At 43.8% G+C, this 22,639-nt stretch overlaps 1 protein-coding gene across 1 annotated transcript; it reads left to right on the top strand.

Moving 5' to 3' along the window:
• Window positions 1-1,245: 1,245 nt before the first annotated feature.
• On the top strand, window positions 1,246-18,155 carry LOC306932771 (C-type lectin domain family 4 member M-like). The gene is made up of 6 exons (XM_079514691.1): window positions 1,246-1,310; window positions 12,408-12,497; window positions 15,602-15,754; window positions 15,858-15,991; window positions 16,172-16,275; window positions 17,094-18,155. The coding sequence occupies exons 3-6, from the start codon at window positions 15,613-15,615 to the stop codon at window positions 17,251-17,253; spliced, it is 540 nt and encodes a 179-aa protein (XP_079370817.1). The 5' UTR covers window positions 1,246-1,310; window positions 12,408-12,497; window positions 15,602-15,612; the 3' UTR covers window positions 17,254-18,155.
• Window positions 18,156-22,639: the final 4,484 nt, after the last annotated feature.

Below are 22,639 nucleotides of genomic sequence, written 5' to 3' on the forward strand. Positions count from 1 at the left end.
GTTAGAGACCACAGAAGTGAACCTTTCAAGCCTGTTTTCTCAATTCGCTTTTTTCTGCAAGACATTATTCTATAAGCCATATCTCCAAAACTGGTGGGTCAAACTGAACAACCAATATGTCAATTTGAAGCTATGATTCCCTGATTTCACATGACATGAAAAAACGAAAATTCAAAAAAATCCAATGGCAGTCCCTCAGTCAAATTTAGTCACATTTGTTAACAGTTTGCAGAATTACAGTACATTTCAAGCACAACTCAATACAAAAACCTAACTGTGAGTGAACTTTAACTAAATACATGAATAACAATGTATCCATGTTCTTTCAGATTCAATGCTGATCTTGTGCCTTATGGTATCATCAAGTGTACGTAGGCATTATCAACCATAAGGATGAGGAATATTTGTGCCCAGCCTGTGTTCCCTGCACATGAATCACTGCATCTCCCTCGATCCACTGTTCTGTTGGCCAGCCATCATTTTTATTTTATTTTTGTGTTTAAAAACACTGCTCGCTCCTCATGCATTGAAGGATATCAGCTTGGGCCTTATTTTTTGTTTAAAAACACTGCTCACTCCTCATGCATTGAAGGATGAGCTCAGTTTGGGGCTCTCTCCAGGTTGGCAGAGGGTGAGTAGCTCCCAGGATTACATCTTAAGAAATTGGCACTGGGTGTAAAATGTGTTACAAAATCGTGGGAGAAAAGAAAAGATGACCTGTCTTGTTGCTCTTGACCTAGTCTGGATGACCATGCATACTTCTGCAAAGGTTACAATTAAATTGAGATGGAATGCTATTTAGATACTAGGTTCATTATTTATATACTATCCTATAGTTTCAATGTGTAGATTATTTGTTATCCTGGTTTACTGAGGCAACATTTGTCTCTCTGGATTTGATGCATGTTTACCTTGCTTACTCTGGATAAGTTAAAGCTGCTAAATGCCTAAATGATAAGTTCAACCCTACCAACATCTATTATGGTGAATTTCTACCTGAGAGTCTATCTGACTGTTAGTTCAGTCAGATACATTCGAGGGGGTTCTTGCCATGCCCATGGGCGCATATACACGTGTATTACTAAGGTACTACTGTCAAAAGGCCCATGGAGACTCACTGCCAATCAAGCAATCAAGGCTGAGTGGCTGGCAGCTTGCTCACTGCACACAGGTGTGGGAGGCTACAAGTAGGACTAGCTGCACTCATTTTATTCATGCATGCTAGATCACCACACCAGCCTCTTGTCCACCAACCTCCAGAATATACCATCTCTCTCCACCCTCGGAACTGTGTGCGTCCAAACATCAACGTAAGTTGCAAACCTTTGATCCTAACCTGAATAGTGGATCATCTAGCCACTGTTTGTTCTCCCCTACAGCGGGGGTGAACAAGCACATTCAAAGGACAATGTGCCACCTTATAAGCCTATCTCACAGAATTTCCCCGCCCCCTTAATACGCCCCCTTTCGGGGTCAGTGGTGATAGCGTGACGTCACTCCATAGACACTACATGTTAACAGAGGTAATTTAAGAAGTCTACAACTTTTGTTTTCTCAAGGTAAGGTTTGTTCTATCTGTTCGAGCTGATTTACCATCTTGTTTGCTTCATAATAATATTGGTCTGTCACATTTTTACATTAGAAAATGTACTTAGATTCTCCAGAGAAAAAAACGTGTAAATGCTAATGTTAAATGACACCACTATTTACCGGAAGTGGGCGTGGAAAGCGGGCTGTGAGATAGGCCTATTATGGACTCCACAAATTATTGAGCTGTTGAATACATGAAGCGATTCACACCTGTTCACTCGCTATATGAAAGGATAAGCAGTGCCTTAAGTTCTGTTATTTAACTTATTTCCTTTGGTTTATGGAAACTGGAATGTGGACTAATCACACCTAGTGTTTGGCCTGCCTAATTGGGCATCATGTTTATATATATTTGACACATTATATTTATAGTATGTTTATATATTTCATGAACTTGATGCTTTATTTATATCCATTTGGCCTACATTATTACTGATTGATTATTTGACATAGTTATATAGTTTCTCATATTTAAGTAAGTCTTATTTGATGCTTTAAGTATTACATGATATCTGATATATGATTGATGATTATGAATGTTTGATTTCATTGTGAATATGATGTATTATCTTGTATTGCCAATCTTGAATATGGATTGAGTTGCCATTCATGATTTGTTTGTTGGATAGGTTTATTGATGCCAAATATTGTATATTTGTTTCCTTTGTACAGCACACACCGTGTGTCCCACACACACACCTATTAAAACCCTGAAGAGGAATTCCTCTGCCTCTGCCTCTTCGGTGGTCAGCCTGGCCGGTGGCCTTGCCTGCTCACCATTACTGTCCATTACAAACCCGAACTATTTCTGAGTGCCACTCTTTCAACTACAGTCAGCTGACCAATTGTCACGTTATTTAAGCTCACCTCAGTCTCTGTTCTTCCTGCTGTCATCTCCCTGCTGTCATTGTCCCCGGACTGTTGGTATGCGCCTGTTTTCTATAGCACTAGTTAGCCTTATCGTCGCCATGTCCTCCGCTCATTCCGAGTCGGACGACGACAGCTTACTAATCGATCCTGATCCCGACGCTATTCTCGATGGCCAAGATCAAGATGCCGGTAACGAAATACCCACAACGCCGTCGCTAGTCACGGCAACGGCGGTCGAAATAGTAGAACCGGCTCCAAGACGCAGCTCCCGCCTGGTGCAAAAGAAATTAGCCGACTGGCCTGTCGAACGCATTTTGGAAAGCCTTTATGCTCGTAGCGTCCCCGCCCCCATAGGCCTGAGCCACGAAGATCTCCTGCAGGTTCTGGTTAACGCAGAAGAGGCTCAGGTACAGGCGAACCGTGCCGGCAGGCAAGATCCCTCGCAAGCCACGGCACCCACCGTATGCCGGCCAAGGGAAAGGCCCCGTGAAAAAACGCTCAGCAGGCCGCCCCGCCGGTCCCGCTGCAAAAAAGAGCAAAAGTTATCCATCCGTGTCTGCTCCAGCGACCAGCAGAAATAACGATGACATCATTGTGGCCACCCTGCTAAGCCTCAAATCTTCGTTAGATCTAGTGAACACCAGGATCAGCGCACTCGAGAACAGCAACAACAGCCCAGGGCCGTCCGGGCCACCTACGCCGCCCACAGGCTCTCTCCCAGCGGCAACTACAGCTTCCCCAGCAGCCGCTAGCATCACCACGCCTTTTCAGTTCCAACCCGTCAGTCCTGCTGCTCCGACTCCTAGCTCGTTCACCGGCGTGTGTCCACGCAAAACCTGGGGAACAGCCGTTCCGGCCCCCTTCGCAGGCTCTCCTTTCATCCCTCCAGCTGCCGCTATCTCCGAGAGCCTCAGGAACCATATACTCGCAGGTAAATCATTGAGCTGAGCGATATTTTAGCTGCAATAAGCTATTGTGTATTAAGGCGCGCCTCTAATTGTCCGCTTTTCGACAGGGCTTGACGTTAACCTGGTCAAGATCCTCATTAACGCAGATGCTTCTGATAGGAGACTGGTGGAATGCGGAGATATCTCCTTTATGTTAAAGGACTCGGATCCTAGGCTGACCAAATCCCTCACCCTAGCCGAATTTGTTTCTGCTTTTGGTGTCTATAGAGACTGCATTTGCGATGTATTTCCCCAGCGCAGAGAGGAGCTGGACACCTATCTGGCCATTATTTCAGATCCAGCTTTAACCTATGGCGGGTCCCTGTTCTACGAATATCACAAATCCTTCTCCGCCAAAGCAGCCATGCATATTCAAAAATGTAACCAGCGTGTGGACTGGGCGGTTATTGATTTGGCTCTAATCAGTAGACATTTCACCGGCCATAAGATGCTAGCTTGCCCCATTTGCGGTTCCTTTAACCACTCGGCCAACCTTTGCCCCAGAACCATGCCCGCCAAAGAGCCAAAGGCGGAGCAGCAGCCCCAGGCTTGCAGTAACAATTATACTTCGGATAATTCTCCCGCAAAACCCTGGACCTCGAAAAAACAGGTGCGTTATACGCCAGGGATGCACACGACTATTTGCAACAACTTTAATGAAAATGTATGCTCTTTTAAGAATTGTAAACATATGCATATTTGCAGCTGGTGCGGGGATGCCCACCCGAGATCTGTCTGTCCGCGGAGAGCCCACCAGCCTGTAAAATCAGCGAAATGCGCATGATCATCGACCTATCCGCCCCTCATAATAGCTCAGTTCCTAGCATTAACGAGTTAATTCCTTTGCACCCATTTTCCCTCTATTACGCCTCCATCGACAATGCTATTCAAATGATCAAATCCGCAGGCCCAGGGGCCTGGCTGGGTAAAGCAGACATAACGGATGCTTTTAAAGTCATGCCTCTTCATCCTTCCCAGTGGCATATTTTCGGGGTGAAATGGCGTGGGAAATTCTTTTTTGCTATTAAACTAACTTTCGGTGCCGGAGTAGCCCACGTATTTTTGATTCGCTGTCAGAGGCTTTATGTTGGATCCTGTCAAACACGTTCAAACTGCCGTTCGTTCTCCACCTGCTAGACAACTTTCTGGTCGTAGATTTCGCTCTTTCACCTCCAGCTCACTGCATCTCTATTTTGAGGGACCTATTTAAAGCGGTAGGAGTCCCTCTGTCAGAGGAAAAAACAGTAGGCCCTCGCACTAGGCTAGAATTTCTCGGCATCTCACTAGACAGCATCCTTATGCAAGCTTCTCTGCCCGTCGAGAAATTAGTTCGCATCAGGGAATTTCTAAAAAAGAGTTCAGAGTTAACTTCCATGCCAAAACGCCAGCTTCTTTCCCTCCTAGGCCACCTTAATTTTGCTATGCGAATCATTCCCCAGGGCGGGGAATCCCCTGTTTCTCACCCCCGGCGCAAAACCTATGACGAGGTCCTGGTTCGCAGGAAAGCTGAAGTTGCTGTGCCAGTTCTGTGGTCTGTCTCCCGAGCTCTACTCTCCTCATTCCCTTCGCATTGGAGCGGCCACTACAGCATCCCTGAAAGTGCCGGTCGCCACCCTAAAGTCTTTGGGGCGGTGGTCCTCGGATGCCTATGAACGCTACGTGCGCCTAAACCGGGCAGAGATTGTGCTGGCCCAAAACCTAATGAGTACAAGTGTTCCGTAATGTTCTCTTCTGAGTATAATAAATTGGCTTTTTGCATATATTATGGTGGTCGCTGGGTGGAATGCATACAGGTCGTTATCTCAAGCTTAAATGGCTATAGTATCATACCGGTTTCTCATCTCAAGCTTATGTTTATAGCGGCTCTAGAGAAACAGCGGGCGGATGGCGTTCCTCATGCTGGCATAGAGGACGTCGGCGTAACGGTGAATGGTTGCACTACACGTAAGCCCTGCGAAAGCAGCTGTAGAATATTCCTCTATAGTGGCAATAGAGGAATGGCCTATCGGCGAGCGCAGCCAATCATGCCTTTTTCAATTTAAGCTTAAGGTTAGTATGCCCCAGCCGATCCCAGATGGTTGTCTCACGTGCTGGGGGGGAAAAGGATGGGATATCGGCCGGGGCCCCAAATGGGTTTGAGTTCGGCTTTCACCCCACACATTATTTTTCTCAGAGGTAAGCCTCACGGCTGGGCGTGCAGTCATGGCTACACATACAAAGTTAAAATATCCGTGCAGAATCCAGAAATGCATAGCTTGCATTTGTCACTATTCTCAGTGGGACATCTGCCCGGATGTGTATCGGTTGAGTCTTCCCGTAGGGCGTTCTGGTGCTGCTTTGTTGGGGGGGTTAGCATATCCGGCAGGTTCCAGAAATGCATATTTGCATTTCGTCACTGTGTATTCAAACTATTCATAGTGGGTCACCTGCCCGGATCGACGGTGAGAGTTCACCGAAGGTATGTGTGTTGGGGGGGTTATTGTATATCTATCTCCCTGCTCTTAATGTTTTATGTTGTTGCTATTTGTACGTCTCTAAATGTTTTGATGAATTGAACATGGTGGACCCTGTTGGAAACAAGTGTAATGCTTAATTGGGTCGTCCACTCACAGTTAACAGCCTTTGTATTGAGTTTGTGCTCGAAATGTACTGTAATTCTGCAAACTGTTAATAAATATTCCAATCAATCAATCAAAATCGTGCCGAGCAGGGAGAAAGTCAAATATCATATTATGCACACTTGTTCTGTAATAAATATTGGTTAATCTATTCGTGAGTTGTCTGACTGAAATGAGACGTAGCTCGCGGAGTTAGTTCAGTCAGACAGATACACTCGAGGGGGTTCTTTCCATGCCCACAGGCACATATACACGTGTATTACTAAGGTACTACACTAATGCTCATTCCTACCTGCCTACGTTGACGTGGCAGTCAGCTGACCAATTGTCACGTTATTTAAGCTCACCTCAGTCTCTGTTCTTCCTGCTGTCATCTTCCTGCTGTCATTGTCCCCGGACTGTTGGTATGCGCCTGTTTGCTCCCACCGCCTCTCCAGCACCACCAGTGGGCTCTATACATCGGTGCGGTGGTGGCTCAGGGGTAGAGTGCCTGGAAGGTAACCGCAAGGTTGCCAGTTCAAACCCGGGCCCCCCCAGAGTTACTGTCGAAGTGTCCTTGAGCAAGACACTGAACCCCTAATTGCTCCCGATGTGCTGGTTGGTGCCTTGCATGGTTTCCGTTGCCATTGGTGTGTGAATGGGTGAATGTAATGCACAATCTCTGTAAAAGCGCCTTGGATAAAGGCGCTATATAAATGCACCATTTACCATTTACCCATGGGGGGTTATTGTATATCTATCTCCCTGCTCTTAATGTTTTATGTTGTTGCTTAATCGTGCCGAGCAGGGAGAAATCCAGCAGAGCCGAACGCCAAGTCAAATATCATATGCACACTTGTTACTCATTCTGTAATAAATATTGGTTAATCTATTCGTGAGTTGTCTGACTGAACTGGGATTCAAAGTTCAAACTTGGGTCTCCCATGTTCAAAGTCCAACATCTTAACCACTAGACTAAATGGATATCCCTGGAAAAAAATGAACTAAACTAGATGAAGTGCCCCTCGGGGCACAGGTCTCCACCAGGTCAGGTTGTGGCCTCCTGGTGGCGTTTTAATAGGCCAATGTGAAAATGGTGCCATTTCTTCTTACGCCTTGGATGGCAATTGGATGATTTGAGGCATTTTGTTCATATAGGTGGTGCTATAACAGGCCAATGTGAAAAGGGTGGGATATATTCCTCAGCCTAGTAGGACAGTTTGTGAAAGATTTCATGTAAATTGCAAGCTGCGTTCATGATTTGAGGCTTTTTGTTCGAAATGGGCTAATCCTGCAAACTTTGAAAGTCAATGTTAGCCAATTAGGATGGAATATGAAATATCGGACAGATCCGTCTTGAACACATGACTATACTGTAGATAGTGTGTAACGATTTGCGGGATTTTTGGACAGAATCTGGAGGAGTAATATCCAAAAATGTGTTTTACAAAACTGGCCTCCTGATGGCGCTATAACAGGCCGTTCTGGACAATTTGGGGCAGAGGTTCATCATTGGCATCCAGGGAGTGTGTGTGTGCAAAATTTGGCATCGACCAGGTTAACGGTGCCGGAGATTAGCTGTACACAGATGGACACACACACACACACACACACAGACGGACGGACGGACGGACGGACGGACGGGCACGCACGCACGCACGCACGCACGCACGCACACACACACACACACGGGCGGAGTGCAAAACATACTCTCTCCCCATGCCTTCGGCCTGGTGGAGACAAAAATATATATATAGAACACACCACTGATTATATACTGTGAGAGAGAGCTGTGTGGGACTTTGTTCATGTAAGTTTTGCTGCTAATAACCCTGTATTAGACATGCTAGGTCATGATCTCATCTAATAACCCTGGGTCGTCATCTCACCTTGGCCTCCGCAACGCGAGGTGATAAATCTGGGCAGGCCGGACGTGCTGTTGTGGATCTCAGGATGTTTGTCCTGGACAGATAAGGGCTTGAGGAAGGATGTGTAATTTTCTGTATCAGAAAAGCAGAGTATTTCTTGGACAGAGGAAATCGAGGGTAGATCAGCTGTTTTCAAAGGATCTTTTAAATGGGACATACTGCATAATTAGTATACTTTTACTTTTCGTAAGTACATTTTGACACCAATACTTTTGTACTTTTACTCAAGTCAATAAGAGTATTTCTACATTGCAGTATTGATACTTTTGGTAGTGGCGATTCCAGGAATTACATTTTGGGCAGGCAAGATTAATTGTCGTCTCCCTGTGCACAATCGTAGCACTAAAGGTTTTCAAAGAGATATACCTGCCAGACGAGTAGGATACAAAGGCTGAAAGGCATGCATTTACATTCCAATGGGTGATTGAGGGCCGCGCTCTATACCGCAATGGCCAATCAGCTGTCCACTAATAGTTCTCAGGTCTTGTTTTTGCCCTCTCTTTTTTCTCATTGTATGGATTTTGGCCAGGCAGAAAATGTATTTGGACAGGCGGACGCCTGCCCTCGCCTTATTGTAGATACGCCTCTGGCTGGCCTACAGGGTCCATGTCCCCAGACTCCCCACTAGACAGAGCCGCAGCCCTTCCATATAGACGGAGCGTATTTGACAACTATCATGTCACATATGGGTAATTAATTGTCCTATACGAAGTGGGCGGCCAAGGTGTGGGATTTAACCCATTCAGGAAGGGAACCCCTTCTGGTGTTTCAAGCATTATGTTATACTTTAGCTGTTGAAAAATAGCAGATCGACATGCTCACCGAGTGCCGCACTATGAGCTTGTAGATCTGCTATTTTTGAAAAATCGTGAAAATGTGGCGCAAATCTTTGAATATATATTCTTTCAGGGTGAACATTTTTAACTTGAATCTTTGCTTTAACAACATATTTTCAGATGGGGGTCGGTGGCCAATTACATACTGTATAGTTTTTGGGGGTCCTTGACATGAAAAACTTTGACAACCACTGACATAGAAACATAGTTTTTTTCAGAAAACTGACGTCATTAATGCAATGAGTAGTACATGTGTGGTAGGTGCTAGATAGGTCCAGAACCAAACAGATACAGTACAGTAGGATGTTTTAGGATGGAACAGGATGGAACCCACTAAGAAGCCCATGGCTGCTCAGAATGAGAGCGCAAGGGCAAATGAGCTTAATGAGTTCTTCATGCGGTTTGAGACTGATACTGTCAGAGAATGCTGGAATGTATTAAATGCTCTACCATATAATGATGTCGGGTTAACAATAGACCCAGGTTCTGTAACTAAGGTGTTTAAATCTATGCAGACCAACAAGGCAACAGGTCCGGATGGAATGTGTGCTTTTTTATTAAAAACATGTGCAGAGGAATTAACTCCTGCATGGCAGCGTCTATTTCAGCTATCCTTGGACACCTATATACTGTGCCAGAAATCTGGAAAAAATCTATTATAGTTCCAGTCCCAAAGAAGCCCTGTCCACAAGAGAATAATGACTATCGGCCAGTAGCATTAACCTCCAATGTGGTCAAATCCCTGGAGAGAATCCTAACTGAGGAGCTCCGAGTATGCGGCAGGGCGGGTCCTTGGGGTCCAAGACAAATTTCTCCCTTGGGAGACAAAATAAAGAAACCTTGAACCTTGAACCTTGAGGATGCGAAGGAGCTCTTTGCATGCATACAGTAGGTGCACTTGGATCTGTTTCTCTCTATTTTGTAGTCTGCAATCTTCAATAAAGACTTCTCATGCATCTTTCTACAACACTTTGCCATGTCCGCCCCAAACGACACCACCTACCCTGTTTTCCTCCCTTTGTGCAGACTGTGTGTCGACCTTTTTTTGTGTGGTCTTATCTGCGTGGTCTTATCTGCTTATGGTTCTGCCAAGTGTGTGTGTGTGTGTGTGTGTGTGTGTGTGTGTGTGTGTGTGTGTGTGTGTGTGTGCGCGTGCACGTGCGTGCGTGTGTGCGTGCATGTGAGGGATGGCTTTTTTATTGCTGGACTTTGGGTGAGCTATCAATGTAACTGTGCTGTGGTGTTGGGCCAGTGTGTTGTGAAGAAGAGGTGGATTGTATATCAGATACCTGAGAAGAATTAAAGACATTAAAGGTATACAGAAATGGCTCTAGATGGACCTTATGACCGTCAGCGTGATCTCCAAGAGATGCATGAAGATCTGGAGACCAAGACCAAGAAGGAGAGAGCTCTACAGCAGACACTGCAGTCTGGTAAGAGATGTTACTTAAAATGACTGAGAGGTCATTTTGACCGTTTTTTTAAGATTTTGAAGTTAATTATCTTTGCCCATGAAGCTTTCAGAAGGTTCCCCTTCCATGACCATCATCCATGGTCAGCAGATGACTCCCAAATATACATGCCCCTAAATAGAAATAGCAACAGCCCCCTATCCCCTCTCTTTGAATGTTTAGAAGATATTAAAGCCTGGATGGCCCTACATTTTTTTAAATATAAATGAAAGTAAAACTGAGGAGGTAATGTGTCATTAACGCTCCTCCCTTAGACCTGGGCCCACTTCAACCCTTTGTGGTTCCCATGGTCTCCAATTTAGGAGTTAAAATGGATAATGCTTTTAAACTTGATACACAAATAAATAAAATCAGTTTTATCTTTTAAAGATCTAGAGCGAGTGATACACGCTTTTATTACAACTCGCCTTGATTATTGTAATGCCCTCTACGCCGGCATCACCCAAGCCTCCCTCTCCCGCCTTCAACTTGTTCAGAATGCTGCCGCACGACTTTTAACAGGAACCCGGAAATATGAACATATCACTCCCGTTTTAGCTGCACTCCACTGGCTCCCAGTATGTTTTAGAATCCATTTTAAGATTTACTGTTTGTTTTTAAATCTTTAAATGGATCAGCGCCAGTTTATGTTTCCGATCTCCTAAAACCCTATGTTCCATCTAGATCACTGAGGTCAGCCAATCAAATGCTCCTTGTCATCCCCAAGGCAAGGTGTGAGAGAAGAGGGCACCGAGCCTTTTCAGTCATGGCTCCTAAACTGTGGAACCAGCTTCCTAGCCGTGTCAGGCTGGCTCCAACACTACCTGTTTTTAAAACACATCTTAAAACTAATTTCTATTCCCTGGCTTTTAAACCATGAATAATGTGTACTCCTGAGTGTTTGATTTTATTGTATATGTTTTTATTACTGTATTGTATTATGTTTTATTACTGCTTTGCCTAATTGTACAGCACTTTGGTCAACTTTGTTGTTTTAAATATGCTCTATAAATAAAATTGGATTGGATCCATCATCATTCCATCATCTCAGAAATGTTTGACATCTGAAACATTTTCTAAATATGAATTTAAGCACATGCTACTTATTGTCTCCACCAGGCTGAAGGCATGGGGAGAGAGTATGTTTTGCACTCCGTCCGTCCCTCCGTGTGTCCGTCCGTCCGTCCGTTTGTCCGTCTGTGAACAGCTAATCTCCGGTACCGTTAACCTGGTCGATGCCAAATTTTGCACACCACACTCCCTGGATGCCAACGATGAACCTCTGCCCCAAAATTTCCAGAACGGCCTGTTATAGCACCACCAGGAGGGTCGCTTTGTGCAAATCAAGTTTTTGGACAGTACACCTACAGATTTTGTCCAAACATCACGCAAATTGGTACACAGTCTCTCTAGAGCCATTCAACGAAACTGGTCTTTCAGATTTCTCAGACTCCATCCTGATTGGCTAAGATTGGCTTCCAAAGTTCGCAGGAGTGCTCAGTTTCAAACAAAATGCTGCAAATCATGAACACATCGTGTGATTTCCGTGAAATTGCGCACGCACATTCCCACTAGGCAGAGGAAGAAATGCCACATGAACATTTTCAACTCAGCCTCATGGTGGCGCTATAACTGCCCGAAAAGTGTTTTTACCTCCAACTGCATGGATGTATGGATACCTTTGTATGCCAACTCCCTAGAGGCCAAGGAAAAACATTTGCCTGGAATTTTTCACATCTGCTCTTTATAGTGCCACCAGGAGGCCGACATATGTAAAACACATTTTCTAATATTACTCCTTCAGATGTTATCCAAATTTCACGCACATATCATATACTGGCCCATTTAATATTAGATTCATTGCAAACGGACCACTAGGGGGCGAGCCCAACTCGTTTGCGATGCTTTTTGAAAACCTTATAACCATACCTAACACCATGCCAAAAATCAAAAACTTGTCACCAAGTGCACGATTATAACGAATTGGGACCCAGCTATCATGAGCTAGCTGCCGTATGCCTGTTCAAATTGTGCACGTTGTAATTGAGTGCTATAGCGCCTCCCTTTGGCGAATTGTCTCACATGTTTGCCATTTTGCATGACCCTCTCTACCTCTTCTGCCAAGGTTCGTGAAAAGTGACTGCACCGTGTGCGTGCGTGCGTGTGTGTGTGCGTGTGTGTCCTCCAGACATAAGACGGTACAAGCGGGTTGCAGTCGGGGTTGGATTGCTCTGTGCTGTTCTAGCCCTCCTCGTCGTCGTGGTCCCACTGTCTCTCTGTAAGTCACGTTTCATAATGCATTTTATTACAATGTTTTGTGATACCTACATTAGCATATCGTTGCTGTCGGGAGGAAAACACTTTTTTTAATTTATTTTTTGCATAAATCAGTGCTATTGAACACTGTTGAGATGTGATCTTTATTATATTGAATGCTCTTATTCTGAAGTGACCAATGCTTAACAGGAAGTGCCCATTAACCTGTGTGTATATATTGGCTTTATAAACGCCTCTCGTCAGTTCTGTTGTGTGTCAACAAGCTGACGAGTGGATGATGTGAACTGACGCTGCTGCCTACTGTGTGTTATTTATTTCCTCTGTATATACCGACCAGTCTCCATAGCTATCTACTCTTCCTATCACTGCAATGGTAGCTCTGCTAACAGGTTATGGGACCCAGCAGGAAGAATATTGGAAGCCGTGGAGTAGGTTATGTTTGTTTGACGGAGACGGATGCCATTTCCAGGTATGGCAGACGAGATTTCTCGCCTACCTGAAGCTGCGAGGACTGAAGAGCACCATATTGAATGCGCCTGACAACTGCGACAATATTGACGCCGAAAGAAATGAGGAGGCATATGCTGAGCTAATTCAAGTGCTCGACGATAAAAGTTTGTCTTTGATTGTTGCGCGATGCAGCAGATGATGGGAGGAAGGCGTTGAAGATTCTGAACAATCACCATGCTGGTAAGGGAAAACCAAGAGTGATTAGTTTGTACACAGAGCTTACGTCGCTCCAGAAAGCTGCTAATGAGACAATCACTGACTATATTATGCGAGCAGAAGCCGCTATCGCAGCGCTGGGGAAGTTGAGGAATGCGGAAGAGACTATAAGTGACGGCTTGTTGACAGCTATGATTCTGAAGGGGCTGCCGGAGTCATATAGGCCATTTTCTATCCACATTACACAAAGTGATGACAAGATGACCTTCGCTGAGTTTAAGACCAAGCTGAGGAGTTACGAGAGCACTGATAAGTTCAGTGGCAAGTGCAACTCCGTCGGTGGAGACAGTGTGATGAAAATCGGAGACGAAGCCGTGAAACTGTTCTGTTACAACTGCGGCCAGAGGGGGCATAAAGCTTTCGAGTGCGAGGATGCTGCTGGTCAGAGAGAACGGAGACGGTGGTGCAGTTTTTGCAAAAGTTCCACGCACAACGATACCAACTGCAGGCGGAGAAGACGGAGAGACAGCGTCAACGTGACGCAGGATGAAGAGGAGCACACGTTCGCCTTCAAGGTGGGCCAGGTGAACCGCGACTTAGACGGCGCCGGGGGACCGAAGCAGAGACTCTGTCAGGGCATTGCTCTGAGCAGAGGGCTGATGGTCGACAACGGGGCTACGTCACACATTGTGACCGACGTGAAGAAGTTCCGAAACTTCGACGAGAGTTTCAAGCCACGAAAGCATGTTCTAGAGTTGGCTGAAGGAGTGAGGGCCTCTGGCATAGCGCTGAAGAGAGGTGCTGCAATAGTTTGCCTGAGAGATAACAAGGGTCGTGAGGTGGAAACGATGCTGAAGGGGGCACTCTACGTTCCATCCTTTCCCCAAGACATTATCTCAGTCAATGCAGCTACAGCTAACGGAGCCACAGTCATATTCAAAGAGGGACAGAACAAGCTCATCCATAAAAACGGTACGACATTCAACATTAAGGTACATGACAGGCTGTTTTATTTAAACACTGTAGAGAGAAATTCTGATGTTGATGAATGTCATGGGTGCTATGATATCAAAACGGGGCATGAAATGAAAGTAATAGTATTTGAGAAATGGGTATAAGTTGATGTGATGACAGATGTAAAAGAAAATGCTTGTCATGATAGATTTTGCACATATTTATTGAACATTTTATTGGTATTGAAATGATTTTATTGTTTTTGAACAAAGGGATCATTGTGAAAAGATGATGTAAAATATGTCGAGATTCAAGGTTTAAGTTTAAGCATTTTATTGTTACCAATATGCGATCAAGTGGGGATGTTGAGATGTGATCTTTATTATATTGAATGCTCTTATTCTGAAGTGACCAATGCTTAACAGGAAGTGCCCATTAACCTGTGTGTATATATTGGCTGAATAAACGCCTCTCGTCAGTTCTGTTGTGTGTCAACAAGCTGACGAGTGGATGATGTGAACTGACGCTGCTGCCTACTTGTGTGTGTTATTTATTTCCTCCGTATATACCGACCAGTCTCCATAGCTATCTACTCTTCCTATCACTGCAATGGTAGCTCTGCTAACCCTTTACATAATGTGTGTGTTGTTTCGAAAATATTGAACCAATGGAAAGTAGTAACAAAACCATTGGACTCTCAAACTGTCAAGCAACTAACTCCACCACCTCTCCCCGATCATGGAAGTAATTGACAATATATAAATTCACAACACCAACTTTGTTAGCGCCCCAGCCTGTGTCCTCCGTGAGGAGGAAGCCCAACAAACCTCGGCGAGGCCTTTAGGAGGGCCATCCACCACTCCTGAATGGAGTGCCTGGTGCTGGGAGTCTGGAGCAACGCACAGGTCCTGGGCCTGGTGAGAGCAGGAGTGGACCTGGTGAGACGTAGGAGGGGCCCGGACAGGAGTCAACCCACAGAGCCTAGTCCTTCCACGCGCCAGAATTTGGTTCTCCCAGTCCCGGCAGAGTAGTTCCGGAGCAACGGATTGTGTGGCCTTGCTCATTCCCTGATGGACTGATCGAGGGTAGCTACTGGGAAGTAAGTCGGGATTTGATCAACCCCGGCTGGGTTGCCTGAGTGAGGGGTATGATGTTGGTAGACCTGAAACCCTGTTGACCTCAGGAAACATCACTGAGGATACGTCACAGGTGCATCCATGCAATGTATTTTTTAGTGATGAGGCAGTATTGCTTTAAAAATATAAGATTCTCTTATTTTCCTGAAAAAAAATATAATTGGATTGGATTTAGGTGGTTTCTTCCCCGACAGCAGAGATATGTGACGCGCCTACTCCATAAAATATATTAGTAATAGTTGTAGTAGCACCAATAGAAGCATTGGTTGTTGGACATAACACTTTACTTACAAAATGCTGTAGGTGTTTTATAGGTGTTTTTATACAGTGGGTCCTATCGTTTTTACAGATCACTCCAACATGGCGAAGACATACCACCTGCAGACCAGCCTCGACCAGTTAGAGGCCAGATATAAACTACTGGCCGGAGAGCGTGACCAATTACAAACCAGCAACAACAACCTGACCACTGAGAGAGATGACATTAAGAGGATCATGTGTGGTCAGTAAGACATGGTCATATCATGTTGTTTATCATCTGTCATCAATGCAAAAATAGAACAAAAAAATATTGTATCAAATTAATATTGATTTGTTGTTGTCAGAATCTCCTGGATGGCAGAAGGTTGACAGAGGTTTGTATTACATCTCTACTGAGAAGAAAAACTGGACGGAGAGCCGACAGTGGTGTAGAGACAGACAATCTGACTTGATTGTCATTAAGAGCAAAGAAGAACAGGTACCTATGATGTGTGGCTGTGCGTGGGTGTTCATGCGTACCTTGCGAGTTGCGCGCACGGCAAGTGTGTGTGTGTGTGTGTGTGTGTGTGTGTGTGTGTGTGTGTGCACGTTCTGTAACCTTGGTGGAGACACATCTATTGTTTGTAGTACATCAGTAACCATCAGTTTTTCTGTCCAGAACTTTGTTGAACGTGCCAAACAGAGAGTGTGGCTGGGTTTGTCCGACAGAGAGGTGGAAGGATCATTCCAGTGGGTCGATGGAACACCACTGACCACACCAACGTGAGACTTGTCATCTTTATTTTAACTTGATTAATCTAAATGGTATTATATTACCATACAATACAAACCCACAACACTGCCACAAAGAAACGATGTGTGTTGTCTACTACAGTATGCTTCACTATCTATTTAATTTGCATCTAACATCTAGCACACTTAACTTGAGACCCAAAATAGAAATGTAGATGTCTCCCCGAGACCCAAACTAGTGAACATAGCAGATCTACAAACACACAAACATGTAACGATGTGACACGTTGTGAGCTTGTAGATCTACTATTTTCACTACTTCTTTAAAACATTTATTTATAGAACTATTTTGATTATAGCCTACTTTAGTATTTATTAGTAAAAGTTACATTGAAAAATGTTTGAATTTGTTTTTATTTCTGACATTTTGTTTTGTTTTTAATCTTTTGAAATTATAAAAAAAAGAAAAATGGAAACATTATTATTATTATTATTAACCCATTTTGGGTCGGGAACCCCTTTTGGTGTTTTAAGCATTATGTTATGCTTTAGCTATTGAAAAAAAGCAGATCTACAAGCTCATAGCGCGGAGCTTGTAGATCTGCTATTTTTGAAAAATCGTGAAAATGTGGCGCAAATCTTTGAATATATATATATTCTTTTTCGGAGTGAACGTTTTTAACTCAAATCTTTGCTTCTGGGGGGTCCCTGGAACAACATATTTTCAGATGGGGCTCGGCGGCCTATTGCATATTTTCATGTCCTTGACATGAACATGTTTGAGAACGACTGAACAAAACATTCTTGTAAAAGTGTATTATTGTATTATTGCCCATATACTTCTCCAGCTACTGGCTGCGTGGGAACCCAGACAACCATGGAAAGTGGTACGGAGTTGACGAAACAGAAGACTGTGTGGAGTTCAACCGTGACCGTGATCCTACCGGATGGAACGACGCGCCGTGTTCCTTTCCCAACTACTGGATCTGTGAAAGAGATGTGTGCTGAAACCATTTATTACGTCGGGTAAAATATATCCGGGTTTTAGTGATGGTGTGACAAAGTTTGGGTTTAGTGTTCTCAGGTATAAGCACAGCTCGATATCTTATAAGTGTCAATTGAATAACTACCTTTTTAACAAAGATTGTAACTAGCATTTTATGAGATGTATTGCTCAGCACCTTTCTTTTTAAACTATATTTAAAGGTATATTCAGTGATTTGACTTAATTCAAATATCACTTGTTTTTTCTTTTTTTCTGGATAATCCTCCCTACTATAGAGTGTGCTGACCATATAAGGAGTTCCTCCCTGTCCCCAGTGAGCCCCTGGGGTCAAAAAACCCTAGTTTCAGTTTGTGGCGGGTGGCAAAGCCTTCATCCAATCAGGATGAGAGGGGCCTTCCTCCAATCATGATCGAGTGGGGGCGGGCCTTGGTGCACATGCTGTTGGCCTGTTGCACTTCCCCCCACTGTAGAGCGTGCATGTGCACATTTTGTTACCGGGGCGGACTGGGTGGTTTTCCAAATCACCCAAATCACTGAATGCTCCTTTAAAAAGAAACATTGTACTTATTCTGGGGGAATATTCACCATAATTGTAAATTGTATCAAGCAAGTTGGACTGGCAGCCACATTCCAATTCCACAATGCACTTATCAGAGGGAATACTTTTTCAGATTATTCCCTCTGATAGATGCACGCGCGCACGCACGCACGTGGTAAACATTGACCACAGCTAAGAAGATTCACGGGAGTAATGTCTTGCTGGAACAGAAACGTCCTATTGGCAATTACCACAAAACAAAAAAACATAAAAGAAAATACAACTAGCGTAAATGTGTAATATGAAGTGAAATAAACTATCCATGATATGCATAATACTATGGCAACAGTATTACAATGACAAAGTCATAACGTTCCTTTTTGGTGTGTGCCAATAAAGAAATGGAAATGTGAGTAGCCTACTTTGTCCCCCATTTATTTAATTTTTGGATGTGCTACCTTTTTGGAATATTTTAAATTCATTTTTTTTATTCATATTAATAATGGTATAGCCTACCTGTACCATGACCACACAAAATATGTGCTTGTGAAGTTGTGATTGGCTAACAAATCTCTGTTAATATTGTATAATTGGACACATCAAACAAAGACCTGACCAAAAGTTTAATTATGTCTCTATTAATACAGATATTAAACAGTTTAATCACCGCTCTGATTGTGTCAGGATGTGTTGCCTTGTACCTTTATTTTGTAGAGTTTTCTGTTTTGCCTAGTTGCTGTTGCCTGCCTTGTCTCACCTACTCCTTGATTAGTCATGGTCTCCAACTGTGTCCTGTTGTGGCCCAGCCTATCCCTGTGTCGATTGTCAGTTGTGTTCACCTGTGTATGGTTTCCATGTGTGTATTTAAACCCTCTCTTCCTTTCAGTTCATTTAAGTCCCTGCTTGAGTATAGATGTTCCAGTCCTGCTCGTTATGGAGAAATCAGTGTTCATTTGAGCTGCTCTGCCCCTGTTGTCTGTTCTGACAGAATTGCTGTTCATGACTGTAGGAAGATAGACAACTATTGTCTAGTAAATTTAACATGAAATGGCCTTCGGCACACTGGCATCCAGTATAAACAACATTGAAAGTCCATAGACTTGGCTGCAATATGACAGCATTTCCGAAAGTCAGATGTTGGAGGGGCTATACACGCCCCTCAAAAACAACTAATACCTAGAATACGCAAATGCAATAAAAACAGTATTAATTAGTCAACGGTGACCTCACGGTCCACGCTTTGTGAGCCTATTCAGAAAACCCTAGACCAGAGAAAATCCACTGAATGTTTTTTTGGGTGCTATTGAGATTGGAAAACCTTAAACAAGAAGAACTTTAAGAATATGACACTTTTTTTCCCCTTATTTTTACTATGACACTACTCTGACTTAGCCTGGTTAATAAACCAGACCGAATCAGCCGTTGGCAAAAAAAAGTTGCCTACCAGCGGATTACGGTCTGGCGAGGCTCAGTAGCACGCCTCTTTCCTACAACCGAGAACAGGTCGGACCAATCGGGACACGGTATGCAATATGGGCGGGCTTTGGTACAGTGACGTTCAATGCTTGAGACCTTTGACTGACAGTAGCTCTGACCAATTGCGTCAAAGAGAAAATGTGCCCCGGGAAATGAAATCCAAGTGGAGCCAGCCCAGACTGATATACCGCGACAGTGTTGTGTGATATTAGTCTGGCTTATTAGCCAGGCTAACTCTGACTACCGCATGGCATAATATTAGGGCATATTAGTCCAACTATAGTTCCAACTTGGGAACTAGTGGTTCCAAGTTCCCAAATGGACAATTACGGGTCCCTTATGGGTCCATTTGGTTCCATTTGAAGGGCTAGCTCTTTATGTATTTCTGGTAATGTCCACTCATGTTGTATGTCTGTGGAAAAAAAAAAAAAGACAAAAATGTCCACCACAAGCCAGCATGGTGATTATACCCCTGCTTCTGCCTGATATTTACAGTAGTCAGAGATCCAGTCACCCATAATTTGAGAGGACCTGTGATGTCATGCTATAGCCTATTTAAGGTATAGCCTAGTAGTTAACTAGGATTAGGGGGTGGAGGTCGTGCTGAACTGGCAGTCTCTGAAGCAGAGCCTTGCGGCAATACCATAATTTGAATCCTCCAAAACACCTTTGATGTGGACGATTCAACCAATCTCTCGAACTACCATACCAGGCTCTACTGGCCCTATGAGAGTTGACCCACATAACACCTTTGATGTGGAAGATTCAACCAAAAGAACCCTTTCCTTTTGTATTGAGGGACTCCCCTGTTAGACCTTGGTGGCCAGTGTGGCCACCAGTCTTAGGCCCAGGCCACACTACTCTGGATATTTTGCAAAACGGATATTTCCGTCCTCCGTTTTAGAAAAAATCCCTGCCCATACGACAGAGATATCTATGTCCACACACAAACGCAGAAACGCATTGGACACAGGATAAAATCACTGCAGTAGCAGGTTTCAATTGTAGGCTATATTATATTTGATTTTATATTTACACTTATGAGGTGCCAATCATATGTTTTAATGAAGGAATAAGTACCACATTTTAAAAGCCACCTAAATTGTGAGTGGAAGTGGAACATGTTTCTTTCATTGTCTGTCAGCATGTCACAATGTGCGTAAATCTCCAAATCCCGACTCGACTTTTCTCTCCATATAATACAAAAAATGATAGACACTTTACCATTTCTCTTGCGACTTGGCAAGTCCTGCACAGAAAATAACAGCAGAGTCAGACCTATAGAAGTGTCAAAGCGCACAACCAGTTGTGAGCTTGTAGAGTGGCTATATTTTCCAGGTGTATAATAAATGTCACGTTATAATGTAGGCTAATAAAAGTTCACACGCGCACATTGTCGGAATGCAGTCAAGGGTGCGCCCTTTATTACCAAAACAGGAGAGAGATGTGCCATATGCGCACGGCGACCCACTGTATGTATACTTTCTTCTCACCAACCACACTATTTGATGCGATTCCATTCACACCTCTCTCTCTCTCTCCTCGCATGACCATGACCATGAAATGGAGAGCACGATATAGTTTCACATGCGGCTATGCACGCACCACAGCACGCATAGACTTGTTGGTGTAGGCTACTGCGCAATGGCATTTGGCCTGGGTCCTTATTGGTAGGTTAATATCCACAGTTTATCTGTAGCGGTCCGCAATTAACCTTTTGTTCAAGCTTCGCACTCGGCACCAATACAAATTAAATCACCACTCCGCACTGGAATAGTAGGCTGATATATTTATTATTGGATGCAGCAGAGCAGAGCCTTTGCTCGCTGCAGTTGATGCAACATATGATACGTTTTAAAGTTGTTAACAGTGAACAATCGGATTGATATCATGTAGTTTCTATGCAGGCACAAGCTGCATTTCTCACCTAATTATAGTAAAAATGATATGCGCTAATAAGCGGTGACATCGTTTCTCAAAAGCTCCGTTTCGCATGACTACACAGCTCCACCGATCCGGATATTTTCGAAAATCTTCACTTATTTATCCATTTCAAAAAACCTCTGTTTGAGTGGCCGAAAACGCTGTTTGCGTGTGGCTGAAAGGCCCAAACGCACAAAATAATTTGCGTTTAGCAAAAGATCCATATACGTGTGGCCTGGGCCTTAGTGCAACAGCAATCAGCCCCCGCTATAGAGAGTATGCACATGCATGATTTTCCCATCAGGACACGCCCCCCTCATCTAGACTGAGTGGCAAAACATTGAGCAGCGTGGAGTGTTGGAGTTTGGAAGCGCTCGTTGGAAATCACTCAACCGTCCTGTGTACCACCTGTTTCTAAATGCAGTTTCATCCTGGTGGTGCCCTAGGACAATTAGAGAGGATAGTGCACGGAGGTGCACTATCTCCTGCGGGAGGTTTGCACATGCTCAGTGTAAACAGGAACTGCGATGATGGAGTGTTCCAGCAGAGGTGCTAGATAGAAAGCTCATAACTTTCATGTAAATAATGAGATCCAGAACAGTTGAGAATTAAACAGCAGTCACCCTTCCCTTGTTGTTTTATATCATCCACAGCACTTGAATGAACAGTATCCATGTTTCTTTGTCATTTCACAAAAATAAAAGTTTGACACATGTAACATGTAAAATCCACAAAAGAAAATATACAAAAACATTAACAGTTAGTAATTGTACTTGTCCTTTATCTTTCAGTCTGTTATACACAACATTTTTTCCACAGTTATGAAATTGATATACTTTTTAAAATAAAAACAAAATCAACTTTGTACTATTCTCTTTTTGTGATATCCTTTTTATTATTTCAGTTCAGGGTCAGCAACTCTCATGCACCTCTAGCACCTCTGCTGGAACACTCCATCATCGCAGTTCCTGTTTACACTGAGCATGTGCAAACCTCCCGCAGGAGAGTGGGCCGCACCTCCGTGCACTATCCTCTTTATTTGTCCTAGGTGGTGCCTAAATCAAGGCTGAAGCTCAGAGGGAACGGGCTTTTGCAGTGGCAGCTCCCAAGCTCTGGAATGAGCTGCCTCTGCACATAAGACAAGCCCCCACCCTTCAGGTGTTTAAATCACGCCTCAAGACGTATATTTATTCTTTGGCATTTCCAAGCATAGTATGAGCTGTTTCTGATGTTGAAAGTGACACTGTGTACTGTATGTTGTTTGTTTTTTAAATGGAGTTGTGATTTTTATTGTAAAACACTTTGGTACAACTTTGTTGTTATTTAAATGTGCTATATAAATAAAGATGGTATGGTAGGGTATGGTAAATGTCACATAATGCAGGAGGCAGCAAAATGTTGTGTTATTGAAAACAAGCACTTCCAAACTCTGACACTTAGAAAAATAATCA

Source organism: Electrona antarctica (assembly GCF_951216825.1).
Source record: "Electrona antarctica genome assembly, chromosome: 11".
Taxonomy (NCBI): domain Eukaryota; kingdom Metazoa; phylum Chordata; class Actinopteri; order Myctophiformes; family Myctophidae; genus Electrona; species Electrona antarctica.